We start from the raw sequence: 16,647 nt of genomic DNA on the forward strand, positions 1-16,647 counted from the left end.
TTTGAAAGTTTTTTTTTTTTTCTAAAATTTAATATGGTTTGTCTCTTTTGGATCGTTTTGATGTGCTGATATCAAAAATAATTTTTAAAAAATAAAAAAACATCATTGGCATGCATTTCGACACAAAAAGTTATTTGAAAAGCAACTGCTACTACACTACCAAACACGTTCTAAATTAATCTGGTGAACTCCATTTAGCACAGTTTTATTTAGTCAATCAAGTCCCAAAAAGTCTGGAGATTTCTCAATTGGAACTTTCTTTCCATTTTCTGTCAATTGTTCTTTAAAAATACTCCCCCTTTTGGCATATAATTGGACAGAAAATTCTAACGGGGTTTGCAAAAAGGACCAAAATGAGAAATGTTTGAGACATTTGAGTCCTAATTGATAAAGTGCATTGTTCTTGGACTCACTTGAGAATCGGCATATAAATTGGGGTCTCCCCGGTTGTTTTCCTCTTCTACTAGCCACTGAAGAAAAGGGGGATATCCAAAGGACGACTAGTCGTTCGTTTTGGTCGGGAAGACACGACGCCGTTTAAGGCACCCATCAATTTGAAAACCAGCGTTTTCGTCCCCAGGGGAGGGAAAGGAAGACATCAAAACAATACCGTCACCTTACTCCAGTCTCCTCCGTTCCCCAGTTCCCTTTTCACTCTATTAATTCAAAAGGGAAAAAAAATGTCAAAAGAAAACAGTTACGCGTTAGCCAAAATCATAACGGAAGAACAAAGAGCTCGAATTTCTCACAATTTCAAAGCCGCGAAAGCACTCCTCGCTCGCAAACGCCCTCTCGACTCCATCGCCGCCGCAAACGCTAATAAATTCCCTCACAAGTGAGAAAAATTCAAACACTAACTTCTCTTTCTATTAAATCTAATCGAATTCATAATTTCTCTTGCTTTCTTTTTTAATTACAGAAATAATGATGTAATCTCACTTAAATCACCAAGATTTCCTCTCGCGGAGGTGAATACTAACCTGCCGCCATCGCGGTTTGGGCAAAAAGGTGTCACGCGAGTGTCGGAGGTGGTTAATGGTAGTGATGGAGAGAGTAAATGTTTATCGGAATCTTTTGTTACTCCGGTGAAAAAACCGGAAGGTTCGGGTTTTAGTGACCGTTTATCTACGCTTAGTAGCAGTGCTAGTATTTTAGATGATGATGATTTTGATGAGTCTATTTTGGAGGAGATTGATGCGATCTGTGAGCAGAAGTCTGTTGTGAAAGTGGAAAAGGAAAGTCCGAATAGGAGTTTTAGTGTAGAATGTGAGTGTGATCAGGGAAATGAGGGCAGTTTGGCTAGGTTGGAGTCAGGTATGCGAGATGTGTTGGACTCTCCAACGGAAGAGACAAGTATTTGTCCATACGGAAATATGCCTGAAGAGTATGTGAAGTATTTGCAGGGTCTGAATGATAGGCAGCGTGAAGCGGCTTGTAGTGATATTTCCGTTCCTTTGATGCTTATTGCTGGTCCAGGTAGTGGAAAGGTCAGCCATTCTCTTCCTATCTGTGTTTGTGCATGCGCTTGAGTGCACTAGCAAGTCTTATTTGAGAGTTTTGGTTGGTAAGTCTTGCTGGTTTTGCTCTGAATTTTCTGTTTTTGATGTAGACTTCTACAATGGTCGGGCGTGTTTTGATGCTGCTCAATGAGGTATTGCAAGATTTTAGCTGCTGCTGATTTTTTTTTTCTTTCTTGAAAGAGGCGCGTTATTTGTGCTAGATTTTTTGCTGCTGGCTTTTAACATTTTTTACTTGTGTTTCGGCTTTTGTTTCTATCTGATGGTTTACTCCTTCGATTATGTGTGGGATTTTTTGTTTCTGTCCTTTGAAACATGGTCAGGGAATTAGTCCATCAAACATTCTGGCAATGACTTTCACAACTGCTGCAGCTGCTGAGATGAGAGATCGGATTGGAGCAGTGGCTGGGAAGGCAAAAGCTAAGGAGCTTATGATTAGCACGTTCCATTCCTTTTCTTTGCAACTTTGTCGTTCACATGCAGAGAAGTATGCACAATCCGAGATTGTGATGTTCAGACATTTGCTTCTGCATTATGTTCCCTTCCTGAATAAATGTTCTCCATTGTCATTATAACTCTTAGAATTATATGGAAATGTTACTTGCTACAGTAAGAAATAGTTGGTCTTTGTTTAAAATGTAGAAGTCTTCTGTTGTCTTGGGTAGATTCTAGGCTTGAAGCTGGCTTCTGCTCTATGATAATATAATTCATGTGAAAGGGTAAGTAACTTGTGGTTCATGCTATAGATTAGGCCGCACATCAGAATTCTTGATATATGGACATGGGCATCAGAGAAGAGCAATCATTGAGGCTGTGAGGCTATTAGAAAAGGAAAAGAGTGGTGTACAAAATGACGATGCCAGCAAACTTGCTCAAGATTCTAAAGATATAGTGTCTCCGGAATATTTCAAGGACAAGTCAAAGAAATGGCAAAAGTTTGTGACTCAGGTTAGCAATTTGTTAAGTGCATTATAATCTACCACTATATGTTATGAACTTGAAATAAACTAGAATTTGTTTGATATTTAATTATTGTCTGTTATTTTTAATAATTATTATCATTTTAATTAGTGCTGGATCCAATTTAGTGATTTTCAAGGCTCAAATATTCTAGTGTAATGAAACTTGATTACTAAATTTTTCCTTCCTATTGCTGACTGGTTATCACCTCTCCTTCATTCAAGATATACAAAATAAATAGTTTACGATATGGTTTTATCTCTCTTCTTTGTGTACTGCTTCTAACATGTTTAATTGCTTATGAAGTTATCAAATTTTATCCATGGCACCAGTTCATTAATGTGCTACATTTCAGGCTAAAGCTTCTGGAAAAACACCTGCAGACTTCCATAGAAGGGGTGATGAAATTGGAGTAAGCTGTTAAATTTCTGGTTCCAGTATCATTCCAGTATATTTCCTTTCTTACCTTTGATTCTTAGATCTGCTTCAGGCAGCAATTCTTGGGAACTACAATGACATATTAAGATCTTGTAATGCTTTGGACTACCATGACTTAATCAGTTGTTCTGTGACGTTGCTCACTGATTTTCCTGAAGGTCAATACCATCCAAATGTATATAACGAGTTTACACAACTCACATGTTATTAGAGTTCTAACATTTGTGTTACTATCCAATTCAGTATTTGAGGATTGCAAAGATTCATGGAAAGCCATTGTGATAGATGAGTTCCAGGACACAAGTGCCATGCAATACAGTCTTTTACGACTTCTTTCATCTCATAATCATATAACTATTGTTGGTGATGATGATCAGGTATAACTTTTCATTTGTCTTCTAAAAATTCACAGATTCATTTCATTTTTTTCTTTTTGGATTCTGAACCCCACCTTAGGGATTCTCCTTGGCTACACTTGTGATTTACTAGCTCTAAACTTGTACTTACATTGTCTGCAGTCAATTTTCAGTTTCAATGGAGCTGAAATTTCTGGGTTTGACTCATTTCGTCATGATTTTGCAAATTACAAAGAGGTTTTTCATGTCCTTTGGCTATTTTTTTCTGTCATTGTTATCTATGTTTCCTTGATTATGTAATAAATAACTGGATGAGTATATCTATAATTTCTTTCCAGTGCTCTTAGATTGTTTATATCATTGCATTGTTTTGATTCTTGATACTACTTGTGCCTTTTTTTATCCAGATTAGACTCAATAAAAACTATCGATCCACACGTTATATTGTTGAAGCTGCATCTTCTCTTATTCAAAATAACATGAAAAGATGTCGGTTCAAGGATGTTCTTACTGATAATTCTTGTGGATCTAAGGTATCTTAGTATTGCAATACCATTGTATCTGAAAAGTTAATTTCTGTTCTTTTCTTTTTACCTCTTTCCTGTTTCATTGGATAATTAATTTTCTTCATGCATTGGACCAAAATGGACAGATAGCTATCAAGGAATGTCAAAATGAACGTGCAGAATGTGCATTTGTTGTTGACAAGATCTTGGAAACTGCATCTGATGGCTCACATTCTAAGCCTTCTTATGGCAGTATTGCCATTCTGTATAGGAGGCAGGTCAAGTTTACATTCCATACTTTTTAAGGTGTACAAAACAAGTAATTAAATATTTTCTGACTGTTCATGGCAGTATCTCTTAAACTTCAGGTATCAGGAAAGATATTTCAATTAGCATTTCGTGAGAGAAAAATACCATTCAATGTTCACGGGGTTGCTTTTTATAGGAAAAAGGTACCCAATATTTTTTAGAGTTCTAAAATCTTAATCATGAATATCCATACAAGTTTCTCTTATGGTGTTCCTATCAACTAATATACTGTTATTTTCTTTAAATATGATTTTGTTCTTAAATCATACTACTTGACACAAGCCATTTTACTCAAGTTTTTGGTCATAGTTGTCGTGTGCCATTGCCATTCATCAGCGAGAAATTCATGAGTGAATATTTGAGGGTCGTATTTTTGTTCTTTTAGAAAGTAGATATAAGAAAGTAAACATTTTAAAATATTTTTTCCAGATATTTTTTTCTTTATTTGGATCAAATTTTTATTTTATTTTATTTTTTTTGAGAAAAGGGGATAGTTTTTTTCGTTTTTTATGGATATGCTGATTTATTATTATCATTTGAAAAAAAAAAATGACATTATTAGCAGGTAAGGGAAATTGTTTTCAATCCTTGGCATAGGGTTAGCTACCCTGGATTCATCGCTGCTAGTAATGGATTTGAAGTTCTTAGATTTACGGTTATGAAAATTATTGTTGTCAAACATGTTAATATGTTATCATAAAATGATGCTGAAGTTCAAATTGATTTGTTTGGAGAACAAGACAAATTATATTTCATCAATCATCACTACAGTTATATATTCTTTTGAATTTTGCACAATGAGCCCTTCACACTTGCATAACTACCAGAAGATACAAAATGAGGTGATAGCATGGTGTTAAGATAGTGGTTCTTTTCCTTAATCATCACTCTCTATGCTGATTTAATAGTTTCTTTAGCCTGCTCAGGACATCAGGGAGCAGGTTTCAATAGTTCTCATATCTTCAGGTTACTTTCTAGGGATAAAAGTAGCTTAAGTTTGATTATAGTTAGTTGTAATATAGCTAGATATTTCATCTATCTTTATTATTTCCAATGCTGTTGAGTTCGGTAGCTTTCTTTCTCGTGTTTGGGCATATAGTCAGATGTAATACTATTATTGCTGAGAAATTTAGCATGCAAGTAATTCTATTTTCTGATATTTGCTTTATCATTCACGTGCACAATAAGTTATTGGTTGTTGAACAAGCAATAGCTTTGTAATAGGTAGTTAAAGCTATCATTGCAATGCTTAGAACAACATTGCCAGGTTGTGACAATGGTTCATATCATCAAGTTTTCAAGGCTTTGCTTCCTTTCGAGAAGGAGGAGAAAAAAAGGGTACATGTTTAGTTTTTCGCTGGTTCTGCTTTTTTCTATTTCTGTATAATGGTATGTTCACTTCATATGACCCTATTTCATCTCTCATCTCTTGCAGGTTATCGAGCATGTTGATAAAATCTCAACAGTCCGAAAATGTAGCTTTATAGCTGCTGCATGTGATGTCTTTAGTGCAAAGATTTCTGGTACCTTCAAGAGGTTTTTGTTTCTCAAATTTTTCTCAATCATTTTATATGGGATAAGCTTACTAATAGTATCAACATGTCCAAGAGCTGAAACAGTAAATTTTGCTTGACTTGGGATCAAATTAAGCAATCTGCGTTGGCATTTTCTATTTTTTTTTTTTGTTGTTGTTGGTGGAAGTGGTTATTGATTTCTACACTAGAGTTTCCATTACAGAGAATTTTGTGATGGCATTGATAAGCTTTTGAAGCTGCAAGATGTTTTTATCTAGCACAATACTGAGTATTGTAACATCTTTGTTAGCAACACATTAAGAGTAGAAGATATAGCAAATTGGGGCGAGAAATTTCTGTTTCAGGAGCTTCCAACGCTGTTGACTAATGTACCGTACAAAATCATTTGCATATTTACTTATTTTTGTCCTTTTTGTTTACAATAGGAATCAGCTCACACAGGGACGTAAGGTGTTGTCTACACTGCAGATGATTTCCAAACTTGTTCACAGGGTAAATAAACAAGTTTAAAATTACTGACTTGATGTTTGCTTCAGAAAATTCCTTTTAAAGTAGTAGTTGAATTGGATCAGGAGTTTTAAATGGCTATGGCAAGCATGAAATGAACAAATTTTTCTGACCTGATTTTAGCTATTCATCCAAGACTGGAGAGTTGCCTGGGTTCATTAAAATTTGCCTTCCTGAAGGAGCCTTTATTTTTCCATGCTATGTATTAGTGCCAAACTGAAATTTTAATACAAAAATAATATTAGACATTTGTTATTTTCCCCCCACATTGTTGTTAAATGTCAATCAAGTTGCACAAGTTTCTTTCAACAAGTTTTTAGATGCATGGTTTTCTGTTTACAGGAACAGTCAATTTCAGCTGTCATAACGTCAGTGGCAAGCATGGTTCCTCAGGTTTGTTACCCTTGATTGAGCTTTCAAGTTAACTACACAACATGCTCATAAATATGCTAGCACTTTTGATTAGAGATATTTGGGTGCCAGTGCTGCATAAGAGCTGATCTCATTTGGTAATACTTGGAGGAATATGCTATTCCTCTTAAGAACATTCTTGATGCTAAATTGATTTACACCACAGAACTATGATGTGCATGTGAATTTTCTGGTTCCTTTATCATGTTTGCGGTCTGTTAGATTCACAATTTGATCTTCTTGTATGGCTTCAAATCTTAGAAATATCTTCTCGAACAACGGGCAGTGGTTGATAGTGATGGAGGAAAGTTGCTCAATGAAGACAATGACCTCAGATCTGTAAGTATCTTTTGATGGCAATAATTTAGACCATATGCTTTTAGTTAATTACTGTAAAGATCCCAGCTGCTTGTTGCTTTTTGGAATGAAACGGAAAATCTCAATCCTTTTTTGTCTGTGTGCTTGCATCTTTAGACAACAGAACTTTGTGGCTGATGATTTTCTAGAATAACTTTCTTTTTAACCCTTTCCTTTGAAGTTTAAATAAGTTTCATATTCCTATACTTCCTGTGGCATCCATATTATCTTTACATCGAATGCTCTGACATGTGGTTAGAACTTGGTTAAACTACCATGTAGGTTCTTCAATATTTATTGGACGATGTCTCTGATGTTTTATCTATGCAAGTTGCTTCAAAAGAAGGAGAGGTTGATGTGCAAGAACAGAAAGGTTGTGTTAGTTTACTCAAAGAGTTTATTGACTACATAACTCAGCGGGAGAAAGAAAATTTTCATTCTCGAAGACATAATAATGAAAATTCTGTAACCCTAACTACCATTCATCAGGTTTTTCCTCAATTTAACTATTTCCCTCTTAGTGCTATATGGAGTTTGATGATGTCATTGGCTAAATTTCTTTCCATCTTGCCCTTTTTCTCTGTGCAGTCAAAAGGCTTAGAGTGGGACACTGTTTTTATAGTAAAGGTACTTGACTGCATTATCACTACCCTGGCTTGAGTCTTGACCTAATAACCTGCCATGTTATTCAAACATTTTATTTTCTAGCATTGATGTGTTGTATCTTTATGGTTTCCTCTTTCCAGTCAGGAATTTGAATGTGGCTTCCTTGCACGTATCTGCTTTGTGCCTTGCTTAATATGATTGGAGCCAGCATTTCACACTTATTTAAAGAAATTTATGACGAGTGTCAATCAAATCTGCAATGGCTTACGTTACTGCATATTTTTCACTTCTAAACCCAATTAGGGTGGTTGTAATAAACCAGAAGTTTGATGTGGTTTTGATTTTGTTGTACCAAGATTATATTCTGTTGAGGTATTAAGGCACAATTGTTCTCTAAAGTCTAAAAGCTGTGTTTATTGTTTATGTTTTCTTTTTTGTTTTTTGGTATTTGAAATGATACTGCATCAACAACTTTTTAGCAGACAACACTGGAAACCTTGAGATGGTTGGTGGTAATGAATTATTGGTAAAATAGTCAAATTTAATAACAGTGTTTGAAATGGTGCTTTGCAAGAGAATCGTTTATTGGATATACAAGTCTTTGCTCCTTAAATATTCATCATACCTGCTCTGATGCCTAGACTACTGATGCAGGCAAATGAATCTGAGATTCCTCTGTTGCATGAATTTAATGGCACTGCAAAGGAAAATGGTACCTCAATTGAGGTAAGCTTGTTCTTGCATGGAAAATTGCTCCTGTTGCTTTCTGCAAATTAGTTCATTGTGGTGCTCAACTGATTATTCTCGCTGCAAAATCTCAGGAAGAGCGGCGTCTTTTTTATGTGGCAATGACTCGTGCTCGAAAGAAACTTTTCATTACATATGTTGCCATGGATTCAAATTGGCAGGTTTGACCTTCATAAACTATTTCTATTGGTTTCTCAATTTCTGTTTATGTTGAGTATCAATTTAAGTCCTTTCAGATGCTTCATCCATCACGTTTTCTCAAAGAGATACCAGATCATCTTCGGGAGATTCAGGTACATTTTGCTGGTTTGACTCTTAAGTTCTGCTGTATCTTTGTATTTTTCTTTTTTAGAAAATAGAGATCCAGCCTCTTGCAATTTTCACACTACTCTTGTAAGCCTATTTTATCTTTGACTTTGTTGCTAATGTGAAGATTCAGGATAAATTGATTTGAGGTGCATTGTTAAAATTAACATAAATGGCTTAATGCATGAATCAACCACCAAATAAATTGAGTTGAAGGGTAACATCTGTATGAGTATCATGGTGAGTAGAAATTAGGTGGTGGTCTATCAGCTTTGACATTTCTGCAAACTTTGGTGTCCTGCAAGCAATTTTCTACAATATTTGAATCACAAGAAAACTGCCTACACTTTATCTTCCTGGTAGCCTTTTACTTATATACAGTCAATTTAATGCTATTTCAAATTTGAGAGGGAGAGAATCTTTGCTATTAACACTGCTTGTTGCATATTTCTAGATAACATTTTTGCTTGCACTCACAGCTCCAAAATTTTCTTTTCGGTTATGCACTTGTTTCCTAGACTGTCCATCCCAGCTACTCTGCATATTGAGTTTGAGTGTATTCTATTGCTAAGTGTGTGACTTATGTTAACTGTGTTTCTTATCTATTCACATCAATGGCAGGCTGAAGTATGTCTACAAGATTTACAAACAAAGCATCGCGAGATCCGAAATGAAACTGTTGACTTTGTCATTGATCTACCAAAAGAACAAAAAGTTTCTGATTTAGAAACCGAGTCAAATGATTTCCTTGTTAATCAAATAAACGAGGCTTCAAAAGAGTCATTGGAAACAATTGATTCATACAATGGGAATATTTTCTTAAGAAGGTTGTCCTTGAAACTGGGATGGTTTGCTTGAAGCTGCTGTAGCATGTTGGTATTACTTATTTTAAAAATAACCTTTAATTACTTCCCCTGTCCCCTTTTGCAGATTTGCTGTTGAGGAAAGGTCAGTTGTTTCCCACTTATTCCATCAATGGGCCAAGAAACAAGCATTCCAAAACCCTAAGAGATTGCTTAATAAGGTGACCTCCTGTTCCTATATGTTAACCTTTTCCAGCTCTGAATAGTGTACTAAGTCTTTGAAGTTGAAATGTATGTCTTGAGGGATTAATCTGTTCTTTAGGTCTTCTATTGATGGTAGTTTCTCACTGCATCTGTCCATTCAGCATCACATTCATACATGTAGATGCATCGATTTTATAAACCACATAATCTTCTGTTCTTTCTTATTCATCTCCTTATTGGTTCTTTGAAAAGCGAATGGCATCTTCGTCAATATTGTACTGACAAAGAGCATGTATGCTTGGCTATTTAACCGCCCTCTGTGCATATGGTTTCTACTATCTGAAGTCCATGTGAGTTGCATCAGCTGGTGAAACAATGATATTTTCTTTCTTCTATTTTCTGAGGGAGCTGCTTGTTGATTGCATCCTGTCATTTGATGTTCTGATCAATGCTTCAATACATTATGGTGATAGCATGTTGTGGTTCAAATGAAATTATGATAGATAGCAGAATCTTTCATGATTTGGAAGGAAATTTAGTGCAGCCTCTTGTATAGTGAAACGGTTGTCTGAATTTTTTTTCTTGGTTCGCGACAGCTTTGAAATTGATATAATACTTTCATTTGATGCATGGATATCCTGATCAATGCTTTACTCTATTTTTATTTTCAGGTTGGATTTGTTATCGATGAACGATTGAGAGTGGAGAAGAACAAACACAAGGTGGCGCAATGTGTCAATTCTGCATTAAAGAACAGTTTTAGTTCTCCTTTTTTAACTTTTTTTCTTCTCATGAAATATCAGTTTATGTCATCAGGTTCTAGAATGTTAAAAAGATTATTAGCAGAATAGCATTTATAAAAACTTTCATCTCTGGGCCAATATTTTAGAAAGTGGGACAGCTAAAAGAGTTTTGGTGCCATAATTTTATTTTGGTTGAGGACAAAATAAAATTGATTCAGATTTTCCTTCCAACACTATTTTAACGAAGTTCAGTGAACACTTAAAGGGTAACACTTAAAGAATATTTTCTTAACGAGATTGTCTGCACATGCATTGTGGTCAGCATTCCTTTCAAATTTGTTAGACCCTTATCAGTAATGATACGCATGCCTCTATAATGAATTTTATCTAGTATTTGCTGATGCTGCTTTGGCATAATATCTCAGGATGTTTTACGTGCATTGAAGTCCTGCTTGAGCTGTGATGAGGCCTTTCAGTATGCAGAATATGTAAGCTTATAATGCACTTTTCAACACTTCTTTGGCTACTGTCTGGATTTAACAGATAAAACCTGCCTACATTATGGTTGGTTTTTCTGTGATGGTTACTGCAGAAGCTGACAGGAATAGTATAACTATATTCGTTGACCTTCTATGTCTTTCACTCCTGTATGCATTTAGGATTGATTTTATCGACCAGGGTATTTCTTGTCTGACAGGTGCTGAGATGGGAGCAAATTCCTGCCGACCAACGTGCTCATTTGATGCATGAGAAACAGGTCTGGTTTCAGCTTTCAACTTTGCTGTTTAATTTCTCGTCTGAGATTATGCTTTCACATTTTATATCTTTTAATGATGTTCTGTCACTTGGTTTCAATTAAGGTGCTAAAACTCCATAACCTTTAGAATATATTCAGTAACGAAAAAACAGTGTACTTAAATGCTTGGTCTGAGATTTTCTTGCACTGTTTAGAATTAGAATATCCATTCTTAAAAATCAGAAAAGTAAACGATGATTTGAAGAAAGTGCACTAAGGTTAGTTCTGTCTTTGGAGCTTTTAGCCCCCCCCTGCTGTTGCACTGCACTGCCCCCGTAACTCTGCCCGATAAAACCAAGAAATTGAACCATGTTTGTTCTAAGTTGTTGGGATATATAACATATATTTTCCTATGAAAAATGGTTTCTCGATCTATAAGGGAGTGCTGGTTGGGTTCCTATCCTGTAAATGTTTCTCTTCTTCGCATTCAAAGTCATTCTATACATCTTGCTGATACTGAGGCAATATTTTTTCCCTTTATAGGAGCATTTCCAGAAATTAAGGATAGAGAATTCAATGAGCTCATCTGCACCTACATCTAAACAGGTAACTGCTTCTAGTACGAGGAGTGAGTTTGGCTTACAGATTCAGTTCTATGGCAGTTTATGCATCATTTTTGTTATATTCTCACGTACAGATTGGATATCTTCAAAACTTGGGATGCACCGTGACCCCTACATCACGTCTCCATGCTTCCCGCTTGATAGAGCAATATAAATCATTATGACAACGACGGATCCCTCTGATGACTTTGATTTGGAAATCCTGCCTATATGGGGCTGTAAGTCTCAGTTTATTGATCCCAAAGAGAACAATTCATACTGCATTCATAATTTAGTTCAAACTGAGGTTATTGATGAACTGTATTGTTATCTTCCTTTCCATGCAATTTTGACATTCAAGATCTACAAGCTTAATAATGCGTCATGATATTTATTTATTTATTGGTTTAATTGCATGCCCATTTAGCCATGTGTTTTACAACAAGGATAGATCTCCAATTAAAAATCTCCAATCTCAATCATTGAATTGCTAGCTAGGAGACTTTGGATGAATTGAAGTTCAGCATGACTTGCAAAAACTTTTTAAGACAAAAAAAAAAAAGACACGAGGCATGAGATTTAGCATAATTGATTTTTTGTTTTCAATGGATAGAGAGCAGAAGCGTGCGATATAATGTAAGAATACAACAAGGAAAGTTTATCTTATGGAGAATGAGGTTGCAGATACGGAGCTCCAGCTGCTTGTATATACAAAGCATGCCTTGGGCTCTTACAGCCTACAAATTAATGGCATGCAGGAGCAGGTAGAGCTTGAAACAATACATGTCTAGTCAAATGGATCAATCCGTGGGTCGTGTTCACTTGCCATAGCCATCCCGGTGCAAAGGCATGTGGGACACATGACCTGCAGTATTTTTTGAACATGAAAACAAAATTAGCTCTTCTGACTTCAAATTAGAGCAACCTACTTTTTGTACAGCTGCAAAATGCTAGACATAATGTGCTTAGTAACAGTTTTGAAATCCCTTAAATGATGGAGGGCAACTGATGAGACTCCTAAAAAAATGACAAATTCTCCACGTTTTATTCCACCAAGAAAGTTAGCCTCATATGGCTCTCTCCAATCGAAATTGGGTGCTTGGGACAGCTCAAAAGGAGTGGAGAATTCGTCTGTCCTTGGACAAACTGCTTAGGCAGTGACAGGATTTTATCATTCTATAGATCTTGACGGCTTACCATTACATCTTGTAATATTTTTCTGTCAAAATTTATCATAACTCATCTGTTCTTCTTTCAGCAGGCACAAACCTCAAAATAAATAAATAAAACTATGTAATTGATCCCAGTTGAGTAGCTCATTCCACCCAGGAATGGGAGATACGAGCAAAAAAGCAGCAGGCAAAAAAAAAAACAATATACAGCACATATTGTCACTTGATACAGAAAAAAGCGAGAATTTGATGACCAACCTTTCCAGATCCTGAACAATTTGAACATCTTTCTGTTTTAGGTCTTGATAGAGGCTGATTTGCACCACTGATTGTTGAAACTGGTTCAATAAGAACAAGTGCTCCTGTGTTTGAGCACCGAGCACAAGCAAGATAGCCTGCATTTATAGTGTACAGATCAGAATTAAGCACTGCAAGTGCATCATTCACTCATTGATTTATGTTATGTTAGAAGCCTAGGAGAAACATATAGCTTAGCCAGGATTGAATGACCAGAAATTGTTATTATCATCATCATTAATTAATCAAGTTGCACAAATGCTATTTAGTTTAACATCTAGAGGCAGGAAATTCACCAAGTAGGAAATGTAAGGACTAGGGTATTTGGAGAAATAGTTAGCCAACATCCAAGAAAAGGAAAAGATGCCTTTTTGCGGTGGAAGTATTAAATTATTTTTATCTGATCTTTGAGCAATCCAAGGAGTGTGATGGTGCACCAAACCGGTAGAAGCTCAGGAATTTTCTGGATCATTGTGCAAGGATATCCAAGCAATTAAAGGCCACAGCAGGCAAGAAACCCACACAGGAAGAGAGCATGAAGAAGCTAGGAACATACCAGTTCCAAGACAGTATTTGCATCTTTTATGCTCTTGTTGTTTTACATTGTTTATCTCAACCACCATCAAGGCTGAGATGACCCCAACTGCTCCGCCAGAGAATGATGCCACTATAGGATCAACCTGACTGCAATGAAATTGACATGTAAATGAAACTTTAAATGATTGTGTTTCGACATGCTTCTTAAAAGATCATAGCCAGTCAGAACAAGAAGCTAATGAGAAAAAATAGGGGCAATCAAACTCAACAATCATGAGTGAGAAACCGGGCAGTACTTATAAGAGACCATGTTGGTGCAACATACCTCAACTGCATGGGCAAATGCATAGTACGGATAAAATCTGAATACGATGTGCCCCCCAAACCGAGCTTAAGCTCCAACTGATATGAAAAGGAATAAACACTTCAAAACAATGCCAAAAACAAACACTCCACAAGGATAGAGACTTGCTTGATCATGTGCCTCTCTTTTTTTGGACAATCATTACTAGTTCTCCTCAGCCTGGTTTTCTAAGTTTATGTTGTTTTCTTGATGTATATGTGCACTATTCAAGCTCTGGCAAGGAATTTCATCAATTTTTACACATTTGAAAATCTGAGATCCTCCCTTGAAGTTTCCTATCTTATCAAGTAAACTATGCACTTGTTCCAATCAGGAAAAATTACAATAAAAATTTAAATTTTAGCGGAATGAGAAAATTTAGGTAAATCATCATATATGATACATAACAGATAATAACAATCAAGCACATAGAAAACTCACCGCGGGTGCTAGAAGGCCACCAAAAATGATAATCCCAGCAATAAGAGAAAAACAAGTAGCATAATACAGTCTCAAATTTTCAGCACTCTGCATGTTACATGCAAATTAGTCACTGTGCAATCATCATCTTAAAAGGGAAGAAATAAATACATTTCTTGTGATGTGTGATTCAAACATAATGGGCCAATTAAAAGGAAAGTATAAATGAGTAAATGGAAGAAAAAAAGGGTGGAGAAATGAAATTTTGCATGATTAAATTGTAGAACAAAATGAAACTCACCAAAGGAGGCAAGAACGGAATGAACGATGGAAAGTTGGGAAGTTCATTCTCTTCACTTTCGTTTGAAATTCCAAGTTCTGCATTCTTGATCCTCTGTTGTATTCTTAGTCTACGAACCTACAAAAATTTTCATGACATTATAACATCAGGAGGGAAAAAAGGAATAGAAAGTAGAAACAAGCATCATAAAAGTTGGACTTAGAGCAAAAGGATTGGCAATAAAGAATTGTTTTCAAAATTTAAAACACAATCATTAAAATAACAGCATTAGCCATTATGTCACAATGTTCACAGAAATGATGAATAACATCTAAGAAATCCAGAATCTTTAATTTTTTTCTATATTGCATGAGCCTAAAGAAGGCATTATCTAGCACTTTCGGCTAATAGGTCTACAATATTACAGTCATCTTCAGCTTTAATAAGTTCTAAAAGAGTATTTTGAACCTTGGTCTTTCTTAAACAGTTATCAAACTTAAAAACTTTTTTTTTGTCTTTCAAAAATTGATTCTGGATTAGATAAATATGGCAATTGGCCTATTGTTATCCTTGGAATTTGGCTATCAGACTATCTAAACAAGAACTTGAAATCAACCACCCAAAGGAAAAAACAAAAAAAACAAAACAAAAAACAAAAAGAAAGAAACGCGATATAAAGAGAATCCAGGTCATAGTTCTTTAATCCTCACCTCTTCCATGTGCAAGAAAATTTTATTCCTCCGACTTCGAATATTATCTTGAATCTCTAGCAATTCCATTTTAGCAAAATCCTGCACTGTTTCTGGCCCTTCTATGATACAAAACCTAACAATCAATCAAATCCCACAAAACCAAACACGGCAAATAAGTCAAGATTTTCACTTTCTTCCCAAATAAAGCTTTAAAAAGAGTTGGGATATTAAAAAGTAGAAGTCTTTTACCCGGCAGCGTTTCTATCAGGAGAATCAGAGTCAACTGAAGCAGCGAAAGAAGAAGAATCTGATTCTGAAGCCATAGCTTTCCATCTCAAATTCAATTTATGATTAGAAGCATCTGCAAATCTACTCCTCCTCCAATTTTGAGAACTGCAAGAACTGAACCCATACAACGGTTTTACCGGGCAAGAAACCGTTAAAACCCGACTCAAACAAGCCATCCTCGTAAACCCCAAAAAAAAAAACACAAGAACAACTCTTGTTTCAGTTTCAGTTCGTTTGTGGGTTGTTGTTCTTCATGTTGGTTGATGCTGCAGTTGTTAATGGAGTTGGGTCATCAAGCTAGGAAGAGACAAGAGAGATCACTTAACATGGATGCTGTCATAATATTGGAATTGTTTGGAAATTGGGTTTTCTGCCACGTGGATGGAGAACGCTGGCGGGTGTTAATTGTTTCCCTTTTTCATGCAAGAAAATGGAAATTTTGAGTGGAGGCAATTTAGTGGATAATGGATCATATAAAAATATGTGCTTCAAGTCAAAGTGGAGGAAAATAAAAACAATCCAATTTGTATTGTTAGTCTATTTTCCTTAAATAAATATTTATCTCATCCACAATACTTTATTCATATCAAGGCAGGAATTTCATAGCACTACGATGCTAACACGTGGTCATGTTAGGACTTTTTAGGCATATGATATGACATATTTATATCGTTTGTTTTCTGTTGCAAATAGAAGATATGGATACAATAAAAACAGAAAAGATGATATAAAAATAAAATTGTGTTCGATGATAATATATAATAATTTTTTTTATATTTTATTTAGTTATTATGGATAAGATAATATAAAATATTAAAAAATTTATTTATTCTTAATATATATTACTATATAAATTACATGATTTTTTATTAAATAGATATTATTTTTTTCACTTTAATTTAGAATGAGTGTTGAAATTAATAAATTTTTATAGCTCTAGTTATAGAATTCAGATTGGCTCAACAAGTCGACCAA

At 35.3% G+C, this 16,647-nt stretch overlaps 2 protein-coding genes across 3 annotated transcripts; one reads left to right on the forward strand and one right to left on the reverse strand.

Moving 5' to 3' along the window:
* Nucleotides 1-481: 481 nt before the first annotated feature.
* Nucleotides 482-12,065, forward strand: LOC118042500 (ATP-dependent DNA helicase SRS2-like protein At4g25120). 2 transcript variants are annotated; one of them, XM_035050205.2, is made up of 29 exons: nucleotides 482-835; nucleotides 920-1,487; nucleotides 1,610-1,651; nucleotides 1,841-2,004; nucleotides 2,264-2,465; nucleotides 2,833-2,889; nucleotides 2,968-3,073; nucleotides 3,159-3,292; nucleotides 3,434-3,508; nucleotides 3,679-3,804; nucleotides 3,924-4,055; nucleotides 4,146-4,229; nucleotides 5,311-5,424; nucleotides 5,522-5,622; nucleotides 6,047-6,113; nucleotides 6,471-6,521; nucleotides 6,801-6,878; nucleotides 7,179-7,385; nucleotides 7,485-7,523; nucleotides 8,157-8,228; nucleotides 8,324-8,410; nucleotides 8,486-8,542; nucleotides 9,177-9,382; nucleotides 9,486-9,579; nucleotides 10,234-10,284; nucleotides 10,731-10,793; nucleotides 11,003-11,062; nucleotides 11,585-11,647; nucleotides 11,739-12,065. In XM_035050205.2, exons 1-29 carry the CDS (start codon nucleotides 681-683, stop codon nucleotides 11,826-11,828), a joined length of 3,345 nt encoding a protein of 1,114 aa, XP_034906096.1. In that variant the 5' UTR covers nucleotides 482-680; the 3' UTR covers nucleotides 11,829-12,065. The 2 variants fall into 2 exon arrangements, 1 of the variants encoding a protein (XP_034906096.1); XR_012167533.1 differs by lacking the exons at nucleotides 9,177-9,382; nucleotides 10,731-10,793; nucleotides 11,003-11,062; nucleotides 11,585-11,647; nucleotides 11,739-12,065 and having other exon boundaries at nucleotides 10,234-10,289.
* Nucleotides 12,066-12,221: 156 nt separating this feature from the next.
* On the reverse strand, nucleotides 12,222-16,112 carry LOC118042501 (protein ORANGE, chloroplastic). Its single transcript, XM_035050208.2, has 8 exons — nucleotides 15,634-16,112; nucleotides 15,403-15,517; nucleotides 14,714-14,830; nucleotides 14,434-14,520; nucleotides 13,975-14,051; nucleotides 13,669-13,796; nucleotides 13,074-13,210; nucleotides 12,222-12,508 (listed from the first exon to the last, which is right to left on the reverse strand). Exons 1-8 carry the CDS (start codon nucleotides 15,846-15,848, stop codon nucleotides 12,431-12,433), a joined length of 954 nt encoding a protein of 317 aa, XP_034906099.1. The 5' UTR covers nucleotides 15,849-16,112; the 3' UTR covers nucleotides 12,222-12,430.
* Nucleotides 16,113-16,647: the final 535 nt, after the last annotated feature.

This window comes from Populus alba, chromosome 12 (genome assembly GCF_005239225.2).
Source record: "Populus alba chromosome 12, ASM523922v2, whole genome shotgun sequence".
NCBI classification, from domain to species: domain Eukaryota; kingdom Viridiplantae; phylum Streptophyta; class Magnoliopsida; order Malpighiales; family Salicaceae; genus Populus; species Populus alba.